Source organism: Exophiala spinifera (genome assembly GCF_000836115.1).
Source record: "Exophiala spinifera strain CBS 89968 unplaced genomic scaffold supercont1.4, whole genome shotgun sequence".
NCBI lineage: Eukaryota > Fungi > Ascomycota > Eurotiomycetes > Chaetothyriales > Herpotrichiellaceae > Exophiala > Exophiala spinifera.
In genome coordinates this window covers 2,862,893-2,879,060 of record NW_015622516.1, presented here as the reverse complement: position 1 = coordinate 2,879,060, position 16,168 = coordinate 2,862,893, and the positions used below count along the sequence as shown (strand labels likewise).

The 16,168-nt window shown below is 51.8% G+C and overlaps 6 protein-coding genes across 6 annotated transcripts; 4 read left to right on the top strand and 2 right to left on the bottom strand.

The window, feature by feature from the left end:
- Nucleotides 1-1,445: 1,445 nt before the first annotated feature.
- Nucleotides 1,446-3,980, top strand: PV08_06249 (uncharacterized protein; the record flags this gene model as incomplete). Its single annotated transcript, XM_016380587.1, has 1 exon — nt 1,446-3,980. The coding sequence occupies one exon, from the start codon at nt 1,446-1,448 to the stop codon at nt 3,978-3,980; it is 2,535 nt and encodes an 844-aa protein (XP_016236414.1).
- Nucleotides 3,981-4,639: 659 nt separating this feature from the next.
- Nucleotides 4,640-5,797, top strand: PV08_06248 (uncharacterized protein; the record flags this gene model as incomplete). The annotated part of the gene is made up of 1 exon (XM_016380586.1): nt 4,640-5,797. One exon carries the CDS (start codon nt 4,640-4,642, stop codon nt 5,795-5,797), a length of 1,158 nt encoding a protein of 385 aa, XP_016236413.1.
- Nucleotides 5,798-7,348: 1,551 nt separating this feature from the next.
- Nucleotides 7,349-9,356, top strand: PV08_06247 (uncharacterized protein; the record flags this gene model as incomplete). Its single annotated transcript, XM_016380585.1, has 4 exons — nt 7,349-7,554; nt 7,620-7,639; nt 7,694-8,052; nt 8,100-9,356. The coding sequence occupies 4 exons, from the start codon at nt 7,349-7,351 to the stop codon at nt 9,354-9,356; spliced, it is 1,842 nt and encodes a 613-aa protein (XP_016236412.1).
- Nucleotides 9,357-9,728: 372 nt separating this feature from the next.
- PV08_06246 (uncharacterized protein) lies at nt 9,729-12,426 on the top strand (the record flags this gene model as incomplete). The annotated part of the gene is made up of 2 exons (XM_016380584.1): nt 9,729-11,144; nt 11,257-12,426. The coding sequence occupies 2 exons, from the start codon at nt 9,729-9,731 to the stop codon at nt 12,424-12,426; spliced, it is 2,586 nt and encodes an 861-aa protein (XP_016236411.1).
- A 367-nt stretch (nt 12,427-12,793) lies between these two features.
- PV08_06245 (uncharacterized protein) lies at nt 12,794-14,102 on the bottom strand (the record flags this gene model as incomplete). The annotated part of the gene is made up of 2 exons (XM_016380583.1): nt 12,794-13,042; nt 13,137-14,102. The coding sequence occupies 2 exons, from the start codon at nt 14,100-14,102 to the stop codon at nt 12,794-12,796; spliced, it is 1,215 nt and encodes a 404-aa protein (XP_016236410.1).
- Nucleotides 14,103-15,196: 1,094 nt separating this feature from the next.
- Nucleotides 15,197-16,162, bottom strand: PV08_06244 (uncharacterized protein; the record flags this gene model as incomplete). Its single annotated transcript, XM_016380582.1, has 1 exon — nt 15,197-16,162. One exon carries the CDS (start codon nt 16,160-16,162, stop codon nt 15,197-15,199), a length of 966 nt encoding a protein of 321 aa, XP_016236409.1.
- Nucleotides 16,163-16,168: the final 6 nt, after the last annotated feature.

Here is a 16,168-nt window from a genome sequence, read left to right as displayed (position 1 = left end):
GTTGGAGAAAATGGCGCCCTTGGATATGAATGACGCCTGGTGGTTGGACACCAGATGAAATAGCTTAAAGCCCTCGCGGAGTTTGCTTCCGGACAGCGAGGCATCCTACTCGTACGAGTAGCGAGCTGAGGTTGGACAGAAATAATGTCCGTGCACAGCGTATGAAGAGGCTCACTCTGTCCAGCTTCCTCGTCACCAGCTTACTGGAAAAGCAGACGGTCCCGATCCTTGGCTTTCAGTTCAAAAGCCCTGTGAATGACTCGGATTTGAATCTGCATTGGCCCAAGCACGGCATTCCCTGTTTGGCGTCAGACGCGAGACAGTGAGCGGTAAATACGAGTAGTATAGCGACATTTGAGAAGGACGAGCGCACTTTCTTGAGTCGATGCGAGACCCCGAACACGCGTGCTAGCAGGCCAAAGGCACTGGCCCTGGATACGTTCATGGTGGCATCATCCGGCATCTGACTTACCATCGGCCCATAGCTGCGAGTTCGTTAGGGCGCATCATCCCCAAAACTATGATATACACCGCAGAATGTCTTTCTGTCGGTTTTCTTGTCTTTCGAGCCGCGTGTTAAACAGTCATCCGGTTGTCGGGTGTCTGCGAATGGGAAGAGCTTGGATAGAAACCTGTAATTGGCTTTTGCTTAAGGCTATGCACAGGATCGTAGCCCTCGGCGCTACGTCCATACTGACGGAAGCAACCAACAGCCCATTCCGTCTGCCACCAGGATCCAGATGGATCGTATTTCGTTTTGCCAAGTTGAAGTGGGCAGCAAAGGTCGCATATGTGAGGTAGACTCAATCTGGTTGGCGACGAATCCATACAATGTCTGCGAGCTGTCCTCATTCTCACTCAAGAAAAGCTGCGAGCCTACCTTGCCTCCGAGCCAGGGGTCTAGCCGTCTTTGGTGAGGAGCCTAGTGAAGAACGCTGGATATCATTATTGTAGATGAGAGCTCGCTCTCTTCCGAGCTGGTCGGAACGATAAGCCTGACTCTTTGGCCATGGATCTCTGCTATTACCAGGTTGTGATCTTCGCATCAGCCACGGCCGACTGACGGCCTCAAAAGGGCCGAGTTCGCAAACGATAGTAAATACGAATAGTTGGTGGTGAATAGAGCAAATGGCATCTTCCCGTCTCGTTTTTGTGGCTTCGTATTATCGTGGCTGTGTTGAAGACCGGAAAGTCGAGAGCCGGCGTGCTGCCCTATCATGCTATCTCGGTTAGGCTAGTCAGGGACTCGTCTACACTATCGTCTTCACTCATCCCTCCCACCTGGAAAACATTCTTGTTGCCTTCGGTGCGTACTGGTAATGCGCGAAGCTCCTCGACGACACCATTTAAAGAAAGCAAAACCCCTTCGTAATCCTGCCACTTCTGGCAGAATGCCTTGTATTTTACAGGTTCGATAATCATCACCATCGCTCACTCTATCTGCCATGGACCCGCAACTCGACCTCAACTCGGCAGGTCGCGATTTCGACAATTGGCTTGACTGGAATGCCGCAAGCACGTCTGCGGGCACTGCTACAGAGTCAAAGTCAACCGTCAACCCGGAACAGGTTTTCCAATTCCCCATCTCACCTTCCTCGACCATCAACGGCGACGCGCATCACTCCTTGAAGGCCGACCCTCTCACCGCTCATCCCAAGCACGATCTCCTAACCCCTCAACACAGCTCGTCTTCACCAGAGTCACATTCCAGCCTCGACTTGAGACTCAGCGGGGATACTCTACGTGAACAAACATCGCCGAATGAACGCCCAATGCTAAAGCGGAAGCTGTCCCCCTCCGATGTGCCAACGACCGATCACCGCAACGAGGTGAATCCGACTGCGAAGAAGCGTCCCCACAACGTGATTGAGAAGAGATACCGAGCCAATCTCAATGAGAAAATTTCCGAATTAAGAGACAGCGTACCGAGTCTGCGGATCATCACAAAAAAGACGACGGACGGATCAAACGCAGATTCGGATGATGAAGACTTGGAAGGCCTCGCACCCAGCAATAAGCTCAATAAAGCCTCGATCTTGACCAAGGCTGTGGAATACATCCGGCACCTTGAATTTCGTACGAAGCGACTGGAGGAGGAAAACAAGTCGTTGAAAGAACGACTCGAAACACTCGACAAGGTCATCGCACAGGGTGGCCATGACGCCCAAAGAGCTGCTGCGTTCACGAGTGATACAGTGATTGAAGAGTCCCAAGCCACTTCACAGGTCGAATTTCCCTCGGAAACCCGAGCAAGCTCCTCGAAACCACCTCAGGGATTGATTCCCGTCCCTGACAGTTGGCGAAAACTACGACAGAATCAGAGCCAGGAGCATTATGGCCATGTTTACGACACGGACCGGTCCAAGTATCGCGGCAAATGGCCAACAAGGATCATGTTGGGATCATTGGCTGGGCTCATGATTATGGACGGCTTGAGTGAGTCGGATACAGGCACCGAGTCACGAGAAAAGGGTCTATTCGGCATTCCTCTGGAGCTTCTTGATGGTTGGAAGTTTCTTCAATCTCCCAAGATTTACCTTGCTGCTTTCACTCAATTCTGTCAGGCAGGAGGCGTTATTCCATTGATCAAAGGCTTCATGGCTTTGACGATCCTTGCGTTTCTCGTCTTCTCATATCTCTTCAACTCCAAGCCAGCGCCAAAGGAAGATATTGAAGAGGCTTCGTCAGCCACCCGATTCGCACCGGCCCCTGCCTCTCCAATCCAAGTCAGACGCCGAGCCTGGAGCACCAGCATGCAAGAGCTCCATCTTCCCCATCACAGCTTCTTTCCGGAATGGGTTGCCGTCACTTCCGAGTGGCTCAGGTACACAGTCGGTTACCTTTTTGGAAGTCGGGCATACGCTTGGCTGACCGGTCGAAGTGCTGAAGATGACGTGGCTCGCATCAAAGCTTGGGACATCGCGATTGATGCTCAATTGGCAGGCGGAGACATTGAAGTGAGTCGCAGCAGAGTGGTCCTGACTATATTCGGTTCAGGCACTTTACCCAAGACTCCTCTGCGGCTGATGCTCAAGGCACTCCATTGCCGGGTGCTGCTGTGGAACGTGGGCTCACTCGGAACGGCTCCTAACCGAATCGCTAACCGGGTCGGCCAATTTTTCGCCAATTGGCAGTGGACAAGAGCTCAAGGGTTGCACGAAAAGCTGCCCCTGCGTGATACCGATCGGTTGCCGCCATATTTATCGGAGATGCTTGATCTACCGTGTAACGAAGTGTTTCTTGACACCGTCTGCCAAAGGGCTTACAATCTGATGTACGATCGGCCAACGCAAGAAGAATCTTCCAATGCCTTGATGAATGTGGTGGTTGAGGATCATGCTATTCGGTCGCCGCTCGACGCTGTTGCGGCATGGCGATCGACGTACTCCTTGACACAAGCACTTGACGCCATTTTGCGTTGCCCTGAGCCAAGCGAGATGGTGCAGAAGCATCTGACTGAAGCCATGAAACTGGCCCCACCCGGCTCTGCGGCCGAGACACGGGCCCTGGCAGCAAGCTCAATCTTCAGCACTACGGCCCGGAGTGCTTGCTTCGTCCGCGCCTCTGAATCCATGGACGCCCCTCCACCCAATGCGCAGTTTGAGCGGCCTCCCTACATTATCGATTCATCGACGCCGTCGTCAGCAAGAAGCGATATCTTGAATTGTTTGCACTGTGCCAGGACCCTTCAATTACTTGATTATGAGCAGAATGAGGAAGAAGCTAGGAAACACTTCTACTCCAAGGCTCTTGATTCTGTGAATGTTGGTCTTTTAACTAAGGCTTCTTTGGCTTACCTTCACCAGCGGCTACCCGAGTTTCAGTTGCCAGGCGTTTTTGCTGGTAAAGATGAGGTCCGCCTCCTCCCAAACGATCCCGAGTCCTCGGCTGACCTGTCTGCTCAAAGCAAATTGAGAAGATACAGCAGCTATAGTAACGACACTGGCTACGAGAGCCAGGATGACTCCCTATTTCCATAGGGATTTGACAGATATATAACTGAGCAAGGCTCGCCGGCGTCAGGGAATTGTATTTGTGGTTTAGAAATGGAATGACAATAGGAGCGCAGCAGATTTTTAGTCGTTCACTGGCCTCCCCAGTACATATTATGCCGCGAATTATGGTTATCATGAACATACATCTTTGCACTCATTCAATGTGGTGTTGATTGGCGCATTTCCCGTCATGAACCTCACTCCCCTCGCTCTCCGGGCCTGACCATCAACTTGTGCAATCCATTGGCCTACTTACATCCAGCCTTTTCCTGCGGCGGATATTGAGTCTCTGCAGCACAGAGCATGCTTACTCCGTTGATTGTTTATACTCCTAGAGCCGCATATTCTACCCCTGCTAGAAAATTTCTCACTTCCATCCCTGGCCAAGGTACAGCTGGCGATCCGCGGGTGTTTCTAATCCTCTGATCAACGACGATAACATGCAACAATAATTTCGTCAACGTGCTTTATCGCCCTCAGTATTCTGTACGGTGGGTAATAGTGCGTCATTTATCCACCGCTTTACGTCTGCTTGGCGTAATTGACCTCATATTTGCTCAACGCAATGATGTCTTACCTACGAAGCCTACCTTACGAAGTTGATTGTTCTGAGTCGAAATCTTGAAGCACCCACTCCTATAGCAATGAGCGACGGAAAAGACAAGAATGACTCGATCTGGGAAATTGGGGTCTTTGACTCCCACTGTCACCCCACTGACATTATGGCATCAGTCAAGGACATCGCCAGGATGAAAGCCAGAGTCTTGACGATCATGGCCACGAGATCTCAAGACCAGGATATGGTTGAGAAGACGGCGAGGTTGTGTCCTGTGGGCTCCCCCAGTGAGCTTTCTGATATCCAATCCACACGTGTGGTGCCAGCTTTTGGCTGGCACCCTTGGTTTTCTCATCAAATGTACGATGACCGGAGCACACAGGATCAACCAGAGCCTGTGGAGCATTACAAATCTGTCCTCGTGCCCAGCCCGCAAGACAAAATGTTTTTGGAAGCTCTGCCAGCCCCGGTGTCTCTCCGAGAGTTTCTACAGCGGACCGAAGCACGACTGAAGGAGTTCCCATATGCTTTGGTTGGCGAGGTAGGCTTGGATCGTTCTTTCAGATTGCCTGAGGTTCCGAGTGCCATGACAGGTGATACAACACAGAAAACTGGCGGCTCCGAGGAAGAATATACGCCCGGGTCGCGCGAGGGCCGGCCTCTGAGTCCGTATAGGGTGAACCTGGATCATCAGAAGACAATCCTGAAAGCTCAGTTCGATCTTGCAGCGAAGATGCATCGGCCAGTGTCTGTGCATAGCGTTCAAGCACATGGCCTCGTCTTCGAACTCATGCAGAGCTTGTGGAAAGGCCACGAGAAGCCCTCGAAGCGCGAAAGGAAACAGCAAACGGCCGCTGCCGCCAGCACAACCAGGGACGACGAGGAGACTGGCAACGCTATTACACATCCAAGCCTCCCTTACCCCCCACGAATTTGCATGCATTCCTACTCTGGCCCCCCTGATGCGCTCAAACAGTTTCTTAATCGTGCTGTGCCTGCAGACGTCTATTTTTCGTTTTCCTCCGTCATCAACTTCTCAAATGTGTCGTCCACGAAGGTTGCCAAGGTCATTGAGGAAGTACCCGACGATCGAATACTTGTGGAGAGCGACCTACATTGCGCTGGAGAACGAATGGATGCCTTACTGGGTGAGATCGTCGAGAAAATATGTGAGATCAAGGGATGGTCTCTGGAGGATGGTGCTCGGAGACTGAAACAAAACTGGATTAAGTTCATATTTGGTTGAAGGATGATCTATGTCAGCCGCCTTGGGCGGAAGCCGCCCTTTGAGCTTGTAAGTGAAGTGCAAACAAATGTTAGATGCTTTTTGTTTGGTGTACTCTGCCTTCGGTTACTGATGTCGCAAGTACTAATGCTCTCAAGAAGCAGGGCTTGCTCGTATTTCAGCACCAGAGACATCCTATTTCTAAAAAAGATTAGTATCCCCCATCATTGTGGACATTTCAGTACATCTTTGACAGGACTCGTCCTAAAGCGATTGCATTGTCAACCGGCCAACTCACCACCTGAACGCCGCACAGCCTCATTGTCAATGTTGCTCCAGGGTTAGACACTCCTAGGACAGCGTGCAACCTGGCCTGGATCAATGCAGCACCCGAGTCGATGAATCCAGATGATCGCAAGTATCGTCGTGCTTGTTGCTGTTCAACCTTACGATCACCTCTAGACCACGGTGAAGGTAGACCGTTTGATCATGAAAGAACGATTGCAGAAGACAAATGACTGGCTACGATTCAAGCCTGAATGCTCATGACAGGCCCTCGAGCGATCTAATGAGCAGACAATTATAAGACTCCCTCCGCGTCATACCACCAAACTGCCCGTGAGGCTGGATGACATCAATAGAGTTCCACTGCCCTGAGCCAGCTCGTCGACGGTCTTTAAAACTCTAGCTGGAGATGACGCGATCAATCAGGGGGAACTATCGAGGTATATTTCAAGGTTGAAGTCCAAGAAGCACGCATGACTCCTAAGGGGACGGTAGCTTAGACAGAGCAGAAGGGAATTGTCGCGGAAATGTCCCTGCGAATCAGTACCCTGTGTCGACCTTAGACAGAGAGTGGTCAGCAGCACCCAAACCCCTCTTCTATTGATGAAGCCCTGACAGTGCTGAAATACAGGTTCCGTTCTGGTGAAAGGTCGACGACGCCTTTGCTACAGCTGTGGACAGTTAAGGCAACCATCCAACTTCGACCTAAAATGCGCGGCAATCATCCAGTGCTTTGAGGCACATGGACAGATGGTGCATCCCACATATCTCCACTCGTCCCTCAAAACTGCCTCCCACGAGCTTGGACTTCAGCCGCCAAAGTGGACATTCTCCGCCCCGGGTGTCGAACATTTGCGGGGAGCGATGTGGGCCTCCTGCCTCGTTATCTGGGATTCCCATGAGCTAACACACCGAATGAGGTTCATTATTGAGGAATTTCGCCGAGGCTATAGCGCGATACACGTTAGCCTGGTGACCCTTATTTTCGGCAGATCTTGGGAAGATGGGAGTCAAGACCCCCATGACAACTAGATTCAAAGCGATCACCCTTGGCCTAGCACATGAGAAGTCGAATTAGTTATTTAGGTCAGATCACTCGGACTCATACCGCTTCCACCCACCCCGATTTTTATCCCGTTCCTGGTGTTTGTGAGCAACGCAGTCCAACCGACGACGCTTGAAAAGGGAGCCAACTGGATCATTTGAGATCCCATAAGCAAACCACCCGAGTTAGTTGGTGTGTCTCGGTTATTGGGCTATCGCCTTCGGTCTCGTATCCCTCTCAGGATGGGTTCCATGGGGTACAAGGTCACGGGCAACGAATATGCTCATCCTTTGATTTCTGAGCGAGCGATCGACGAACCGCGGCCATTGAAGGTCATTTATATTGGCGCCGGAGTCAGCGGCATTTGCGCTGCAATTCAATTTCCCAAAGCTATACCAAACTTGGAGCTCGCTGTCTACGAGAAGAATGCAGACGTCGGAGGGACATGGTACGAAAACCGGTGGGTACCTTCGGCAAGTCCTTTAGCCTGGTCGAGACCTTGACTATCTGCAGGTATCCAGGTTGTGCCTGTGGTTCGTGGCCTGCATTCGAATACGCAAGGTAATCTACTAACCGAGGTCCATCAGATATTCCTGCGCATTCGTATCAGCTGAGTTTTGAATCGAATCTTGAATGGAGTAAATTCTATGCCGGTTCTCCAGAAATCCTCGAATATTGGCGCAAAGTTGTCGACAAGTATGACATCCGGAAGTATATGAAATTCAACCATAAATGCCTCGAAGCTCGATGGAATGAAGAAACAAGCAAGTGGCACGTCAAATTCCAGAAAGTCGGCTCGGACGACATCGTTGAGGATATCGGAGATGTCTTCATGACTGGTACTGGGGTATTGAATGAATGGAAATGGCCAGATATCAAAGGTCTTCAGGATTTCAAGGGGAGACTGATGCACAGCGCTGATTGGGACCCTAACTATGACGCGACTGTAAAGTATCCTAATTCCTTACCCAGCCTTCTACTGATGGTGTACAGGATAAAAGCATTGCAGTAATAGGAGCTGGAAGCAGTGGGATTCAGATTGTCCCGACGCTCCAGCCCAAAGTCAAGTCAATGGATTGTTACATCCGTGGACGCACATGGATCGCTGCTACCTTTGGCAATGAGCTCGTGCGAGAACGAAACAATGGACAAGACGGCAACTTTGACTATACTCAAGAGGAGATTGACGCATGGAAGAAGGATCCGGCATCCTATGTCAAGTATCGAAAGGCGCTCGAGATCGGAATGCAAGGCAACTTTGCCATGACCCATCGCGGCACAAAGGAACATGAAGGAGCTACGGCGCAGTTCAAAGAAGATATGGGAAAGCGATTGGCGAAGAAGCAGGAGATTGCTGACCATTTGATCCCTGACTTCCCGCCTCTCTGTAAACGACTGACCCCTGGTCCTGGTTATCTCGAGGCTCTAACGGCAGACAACGTCAATGTGGTGTACGACAAGATTTCTCACGTTGATGAGACCGGCATTACGACAAGCGATGGCAAGCATCGTCCCGTCGACACAATTGTGTGCGCCACCGGATTTGATACTTCTTTCCAAGGGCGTTTCCCAATCTATGGCCGCGGAGGAATGAATCTTCAAGAACGGTATCGAGTGCGACCGGAGACCTACCTCACCGTCTCTGTTGACAAATTCCCCAATTTCTTCCAGTCCCTGGGTCCAAACGCAGGTGTAGGAAATGGCAACCTGTTGATCATCGCCGAAGCCATCGCGCTCTATGTTGTCCAGATCTTGAAGAGGTTGGGGCAAGGCAATGTCAAGACGATTGAGCCAAAGAGAGAACAAGTCGAGAACTTTACTAACTACTGCGATGCTTACTTTAAGCGGACCGTGTTCTCGGCTGAATGTGGAAGCTGGTATAAATCCGCGCCTCCAAATGCCACTCATGAGGAACGAATGAAAGGCAGAATTACAGCGCTTTGGCCTGGAAGTAGCATACACGCAGTCAGAGCCCTTGAGCATGTCCGCTTCGATGACTTCGAAATGACGACGGTCGACGGTAATGAGTTTGGGTGGTTTGGAGATGGATGGGCTATAGCAGAGAGGTCGGGCGATGTCGAGGGACTATCGTGGTACCTCAATGATACCAGATTCGTTCATGAGCCCCTGCAAAAAGGTGAGAAGCTAGTGGTGAACGAGGACAAGGTTATGAAGCACACTGATGATTGCCTGCAAAATGGAGAGATTGCTGAGGGCTTCCGCGTGCCTGACGGCGTAGCAGCCACTTGAGGGATCAACGGCGCTTATTGTAATTATGATCTAGATAGATGTGCAAAGTGTAAAGAGACGGTTGGTAGACACATTTGGTCTCTCTGTATCTCTGATCAGCATACCTACGTTCACACAAAACATGAATTGAGTTCGAGACTATGCCAGAGGAGGCGAATGGAAGCGTAGCTTGACTGCCTCTTTAGGCCATCTCCGTCACCTTTCTTCATTGGCGCCTTATTCAAGACGCGGGACAGAGGGTGTATCGTGTGGTGTCCCTGATCAGCCTCACGTTGATATTCTTGCTCTCGCCTGCATACTTTGTTGTTTCGCGGTATTGAAGTTCCTAGACGATCAAAAGCTGTGCTGTCTAGTCTCTCAGGTTCGTGAAAGATGGCGTCGTGGAAGCCGTTGAGCGTGTTCATCTCAACTCTCATCATCTTCACAAGCGTCGCTTATCTCCTCTTCCTATCCACTCCAATCGTTCCAATTAGGCAACAACAGCATCTCTCGTCCTTTGACTCTTATCAGAAGCCTTTCCGAGCTCCGGCAGTGAATCCTTTCACTGAGATCGATGACCATGAGGCTTCTGATATTTATACCTTTCTTCAAGTGTCGTCGAACCTCAGCATCGCCCAAGACGCAAGGGGTAGAAGTGTGAACTATTTGATCGAACTACTGCGACCAAACAAGTCCGATGTGGTCAACTACCTTGATCACAGTGGCCCAGTTCCTGAACGATGGGCTAGGGTTTCGAATCTCGAATTTCGAAAGGACGATGCTTACATTGTCGATTACATGGTCGGGCCTCTCCCACCGAGCAACGATACCCAAATCCTTCCCCTGATATACCCACACAACTCTGGGCGCAACTACGTCCAAAGTCCAGTATCGGACGTCTTTGCTCTGCTAGACTGGGCCCTCGGTATCGGTGAGAATGCATCAGACATCACCCAAGAGTTGCTGGGCGCCACCACAAACCGTCATGATCCTTCGGATCCCGATGCTCTTGTCGTTGGCTCTCGTCCCGCCCTCATAGAGAACGGATCCATGGTTTACTGGCTAGAGTTCTTCGGCTCAGGTATCGAATCGGACAGCCGAAGTCTTCTCCCCCAGGGTCTCTACGTCAAGCTGGACACTCCCACAGCGAACCCATCCACCTGGATGACGGGCGAATGGTATTACAATGGCGTTCTGTACGACAACGACACCGTTCTCCGGGATGCGATCAAGTCGTCCGACTTCGTCAAGATCAAGCTCAACCATGATGGCCCGTGGACAGACACCGAGGACTTCATCACCTCTTTCCCAGAACGCGACATGCCTCCACCGCTCTCGATCCAGCCGTACGGACCACGCTACCACCTCGACCGGGAGCAGAACTACATTTCATGGATGGGGTTCTCGTTCTACATGTCAACGGCCCAAGCCACAGCCCTGTCACTCTTCGACATCCGGTACAATTCATCCCGGCTCATATACGAGCTAGGCCTGCAGGAAGCGCTCGCACACTACGCAGGCGTGGAGCCAATGCAATCGGGGCTGGAGTTTCTCGACACCTTCTTCGGCATGGGGAACATGATGTTCAGCCTCGTCCCTGGCATCGACTGTCCCGGCCACGCAGAGTACATTGACATGTCGTACCACAAGGGCGGCAAGATGTACACGAACAAGAACGCCATCTGTATTTTCGAGTATACTTCCGACGCACCTCTGCAGAGACATACGTCGGCATTCAGCGCGACCGTGAGTAGAAACACATACCTCGTTGTCCGGAGTGTATCCACGGTCGGCAACTATGATTACACTGTAAGTTTCCCAGGAACAGATAATTTTTTGTTCCCGAAGCACGTATCACATCCCAGACGTTTGATACTACTGGCAATTGACTGACCTCGGGCATGATTCACGTACATGTTAGATCGATTACATATTCTACCTTGACGGGTCCATTGAGATCAAGCTTCGGGCGTCAGGATATATCTTTGGCGCCTTCCACGCAGAACCTCGCAATACGCACACGCCGCCGCGCGACGAACACGCCAACGAATACGGGTACCGCGTCCACCACGCGCTGCATACCTCTATGCATGACCACGTTGTCTCGTTCAAGGCCGACCTCGACATCTGCGGAACAGCCAACACGCTCGTGCGCACGTCGGTCGAGCCCCTACAGCGCGAATACGATTGGGACAAGCCTGAGGTGCCCCTGGCCAGGAACACGATGCACATGGTCCATCACCCCGTCACGCACGAGACGGGCCTCAACTGGCCCAGGAACGGCCAGGACATGTACCTGGTGACGGCGTCTAATGCGACGAACAAGTGGGGCGAGACGCGTGCGTACCGCATCCTCGGTGGCACGGGCATGGGCAACCCGACGCACCTGACGATCCTGAATTCGACGACGCTGGGCAAGTCGGCGAGCTGGTCGAGCGCGGACCTGTGGGTTCTCAAGAACCACCCGGACGCCGAGCCGGCGTCGGCGCACCACCTGAACTACCTCGAGCCGCTGGACCCGCTGGTCGATTTCGAAAAGATGGTCGACGGCGAGGAAGTCACGGACCAGGATCTGGTGCTCTACTTCAACCTCGGCGGACACCACGTGCCGAGTACGCAGGACATTCCGAACACGCTGATGCACACGAGCGCGAGCAGCGTCATGTTCGTGCCGTTCAACTACTTCGACGACGACGTGTCCAGGGCTGCAAGGCAGGGAGTCAGGATCGATCGACGCGCGAGCGCGGGTGCTGCGGGTGGGCGTGGAGGTGCAACAGATGCTGCGAGTGCAAAGGAAGATGTCCGCAGGCGCAGCAGCCGCATGACGAAGCGCTCGAAACGGATCAACAATGGTGGTGGAGGTGGTGACGATAAGGAAGTCAAATACTTTGGAGGAAGATATACGAAGCCCGTCACCGTCCCGGAGGAGATGCTCTCGCCGGACCTGAGCCATTACATGAAAGATCGCGAGGGCGAGCCTGACGGCGAGTGGAAAACGGCCAGGAATCACGTCGGAGGCGGCTTGTTGGGTCTGTTCGTAGGGAAGGAGAGGTTTGAGGACCACGATGACAAGAGAAGACTGGATTGGTGATGACTCGTACGTGATGTATGTCACCCATCACATTTTCTGTCGGGTGACTGTTGACGGCGTTCTGTGAATCATGACGAATACGTTTCACGATTGTGCCGACATACACACACACACACACACACAGAGAGAGAGAGAGAGAGAGAGCGTTATCCAAGAACGCAAGAACCCTCCTCGATAGAGGGGATGATCCACCAAGAATGCAACTGAAGCTGTGCTGAACCAAATAGTGCAGGCGGACGTGTAACGAATGAATGACACATAAATGCTAGGAACAATTTGAGATAGACTGATAATAGCATACAAATACAATACCTGATATGCCTTCCCAATGAGCCCAACGCAAGCGCCGTCACTTCGGACGATTTACCTATCTCTTCTTCTTTTCCTCGCCTCTGGTCTTCTTGTTCTTGTTCAATTTGCGTAGTGGGAACGAAAAGGAAAGTCTGCGGGCCTTGCTGGATTCGTTCGTAGAAGGAGTAGCGACGAGGGTGTTTCGAGCAAAGAGTGACCTCGACCTTTCCCTAATCCCTACTTCTGCGCCGTAACTCTTCTTCGACCGCGGCTGTCGCGAAACTGACATGTCTTCTTCGTCCGTGTCATCAAGAGGACTCAAAGACTAATTTTCGTGGGTCGCATTAGTGTGAAATCTTATGTGCACAAGGGGGTGGTGCAAAAAGAGGTCGCCTCATGATATCCAGGGAGACACTTACATCGCCATCGTCGTCGTCGTCGTCGCCGTCGCCACCACCTCTCCCTCCACCATCCTCGTCACTTGTCCCGCACGGACTCACCGGACTGACATCGTGGTCTGTGGTAGTATCCACCGCGCGAGAGAAGCTGACTCTAGTACCTGGGTGCGGCTCTTCGTGAATGGTCTGGAGACTTGGGTCTGGCGACACTCTCATGCGTTCGTAGACGTGGACCACGGTCAGCGGTGGTGGGGTTGGTACAGACGGGGCAACCGCTGTGGTTGGTTTGACTTGTGCCGGGAGGACTTGAGAGTCTGACCTGGAGACATGAGTCGCACTCTCTGACAGGGTTGGAGTTGTTGTCGCAGCGGCCGTCAAGACAAGCGAAGTTGTACTGAGGCCGGAACCCAGGTTGGCAGTCAGACATTGAGCGTGCGCGGCAGGTGGATGCGGATGCGAATATAGCGCCCGTGCAGGGACAGTGATCTCGCCGAAGGGTGTCTTGCTTTCCATGGCTGCCAAGAGTCCCTCGCGAGTCCTGCGAAGATCCTGCTGCATCAGAGTGGCGCCGGGAGAAATAGCTGGGCCGCCTTGCGTGTCGATGCCCGCTTCGGGCCCGTACAGCCAGATGAGGTTCAAGTAGAGTGCTTTGGCGGTGTTGTGCTGGCGGACGAAGGGGGCCACGTTGAGAGCCAACGTGGCGCGGATGAAACGACATGTCGCCATGGTGGCCATGTGCCATTCGTCTCGCTCCTGTTCCGACACTGCACCCGATGCGAGGGCTCGAGGATTAGACCACTCCCCCAGGATGACCTTGGAGGAGTGAGGATTTCTGAGGAGGACAGGCTCGATGGATGATCGCCATGTTTTGAAGTTGGACTTGCCTAGTAATTGGCCGATTGTCGAAACGGGTGGGAATGACAAAGACTGAAAGTAAAAGTCGGTCGCCTTTGCGTTCTCGCTGTGGATGTTCATCGTATTCGGCATGTCGCAGCAAACAAAAGAGTACTCTGAGCCGCGCCTTTTCATCTTCTTAAAGAGGAACTCAACGCAGGCAAGACTTCCACATAACTGGAATGCCTTTTCTGCAGGGGGTCATCCTTAACTGCAGTGATTTGGGATGGAGCAATAACTCGATCATATCTGGCGTGGCGTATGAGACATTATGAACACTTACCGTCGTTTGCCCTCCGATTCCACCGCCTGACGAAATTGATGTTTCTGGGGACAACCCCAGGAACAAAGAAGTGCTTGATGGCTTGAGCGAGATAGCTTCTCAAGAATAGTCAATACAGGTAGGAAGAGCCCAAAAGGTTCCTGGTTGGACGGCCTGAGGCATGTGGCCTGCATGATATGGGACCCATGCGCACGAGGAATAAGACTTATCCAAGATTGTCGAAGATGGCTCAATTCAGACCCCGCGATCAATGTCTGAAACTTAGTCAGATAAACCAACTCTGACCTTTGCTGTTAAATTGGGTGCAAATAGCGGGACCCCAAGAAAAAAGAATCCTTGGAATATCTTGTCTGAAGGCCGTGGCACGATTCGTTCTGGAGTTGGACCTGTGTAACAGTGTCAGAGAAGTCAAGGAGTCCGGAAATTTTGTCAAGCCGGCAAAGAAATCTATTGAAAGAGTTAGATGCAAGTCAATAGGTCACAAAGACCGGGTACTGTCAGCCTCAGGGCCTCACACACTGTGGTCAAGCTCCAGACCTTTTGCATTAGCGTCCAGTGCTTTGGGCTCTCATCAATGACCTGCATACTCGTCTCGGGAGTTTGTGCCGAAGTGCGAAGCTGTTCTCTTCAACGTTTTCTGTAAAGGTGGAACTCCACACCGGTTGCCTTTCAGTTTTCAAAGGGGCACCAATTGGATGAAAAGCAAATTGCTTGCCGTAGGTTCTGATAGACGAGCAGTTAGTAGATGGAACTTACTGATAGATGGGCCTTATTCATCTTTGGCACCTACCTACATTAGTGTCACTTACCTGATCAGACATGCGCACTGGTGACCTGGAGAAATGCTTAATGGGAAGATATTCATGATCCTGATGTACCTGGAGGATTGTCTCGGGGAATCTGATCACCGCGATCTCTTCTTCTTCGAGAATGGGATTTTCTTGCCAGTTTGGAACTTCGCCATATGGTTAAGAAACCGGCCCGGCTTCACAACGACTGGCGAGATCTTGCCAGTTTGGAACTTCGCCATATGACTACGAAAACGCCCTGGCTCCACAACGGCTGGCGATACCTTGCCATTCTTGGACTTCTTTTTCTTATGTTCCCGAGTTTTCAAGTTTGGAAAATCATTATTGTCATTCGTCTTGTTGTTGTTCCTCTGCTTCTCATAGCAACTGAGTATATAGTCCAAAGCCTCTGATGCAGTGGTTGCTTTCTCACGGCTGTCCAGATGGTCTCTGAGGATTTCAGGCCCCGTGACCTGGTAATTCGCTGCTGGATGGGCGCAGGTACAGAGAGGTTGGCGTAAGCATGGGGTACATGCCGCGTTCAGGCTTTCCAGGCGTTGTCTACAGAGCTTTTCCCACATCTGGCAAGTGTACTGCCAGTACTCAGGCTTGGAAATTAGGAAGTGGGCTATCCAGGGAGAGCCCACGGCGTGTTGGTTGTATAGGAAACTTGAATCATCGTCGGCAACAGCGACTCTGAAGAGATGAATTTTGCGGCTCTCGAACAGATCGGCCCAAAGCTCGAGGTGTTCTGCAAATGTTTGGATGGTCACGTCGACCTCATTAGGTACGAGTGAATGGAGGGACCAGCTCAAGAATTCCTGAAGGGGTGTGTCCGCATGGCTGATAGCCCAAGCGACAAGCCAGGCCTGAGAAGGGCCCCAGCTATATAAACTGAGGCGATCATAGTGTGCGTAAAGGTGCCGAATGAGAATGTGATTTTGCTCACGCCAGGAGCTTGTTGAGCGGGCGTCATCTGTGAAGAGCGACCAATAATCTCTCGTCCAGAAACGCCAGCATTCCAGTATCTCATTAAGGGGTTCGGCCATCTTCTGGTCAATTGACGAAAACTGTGCAAACATGGTGTG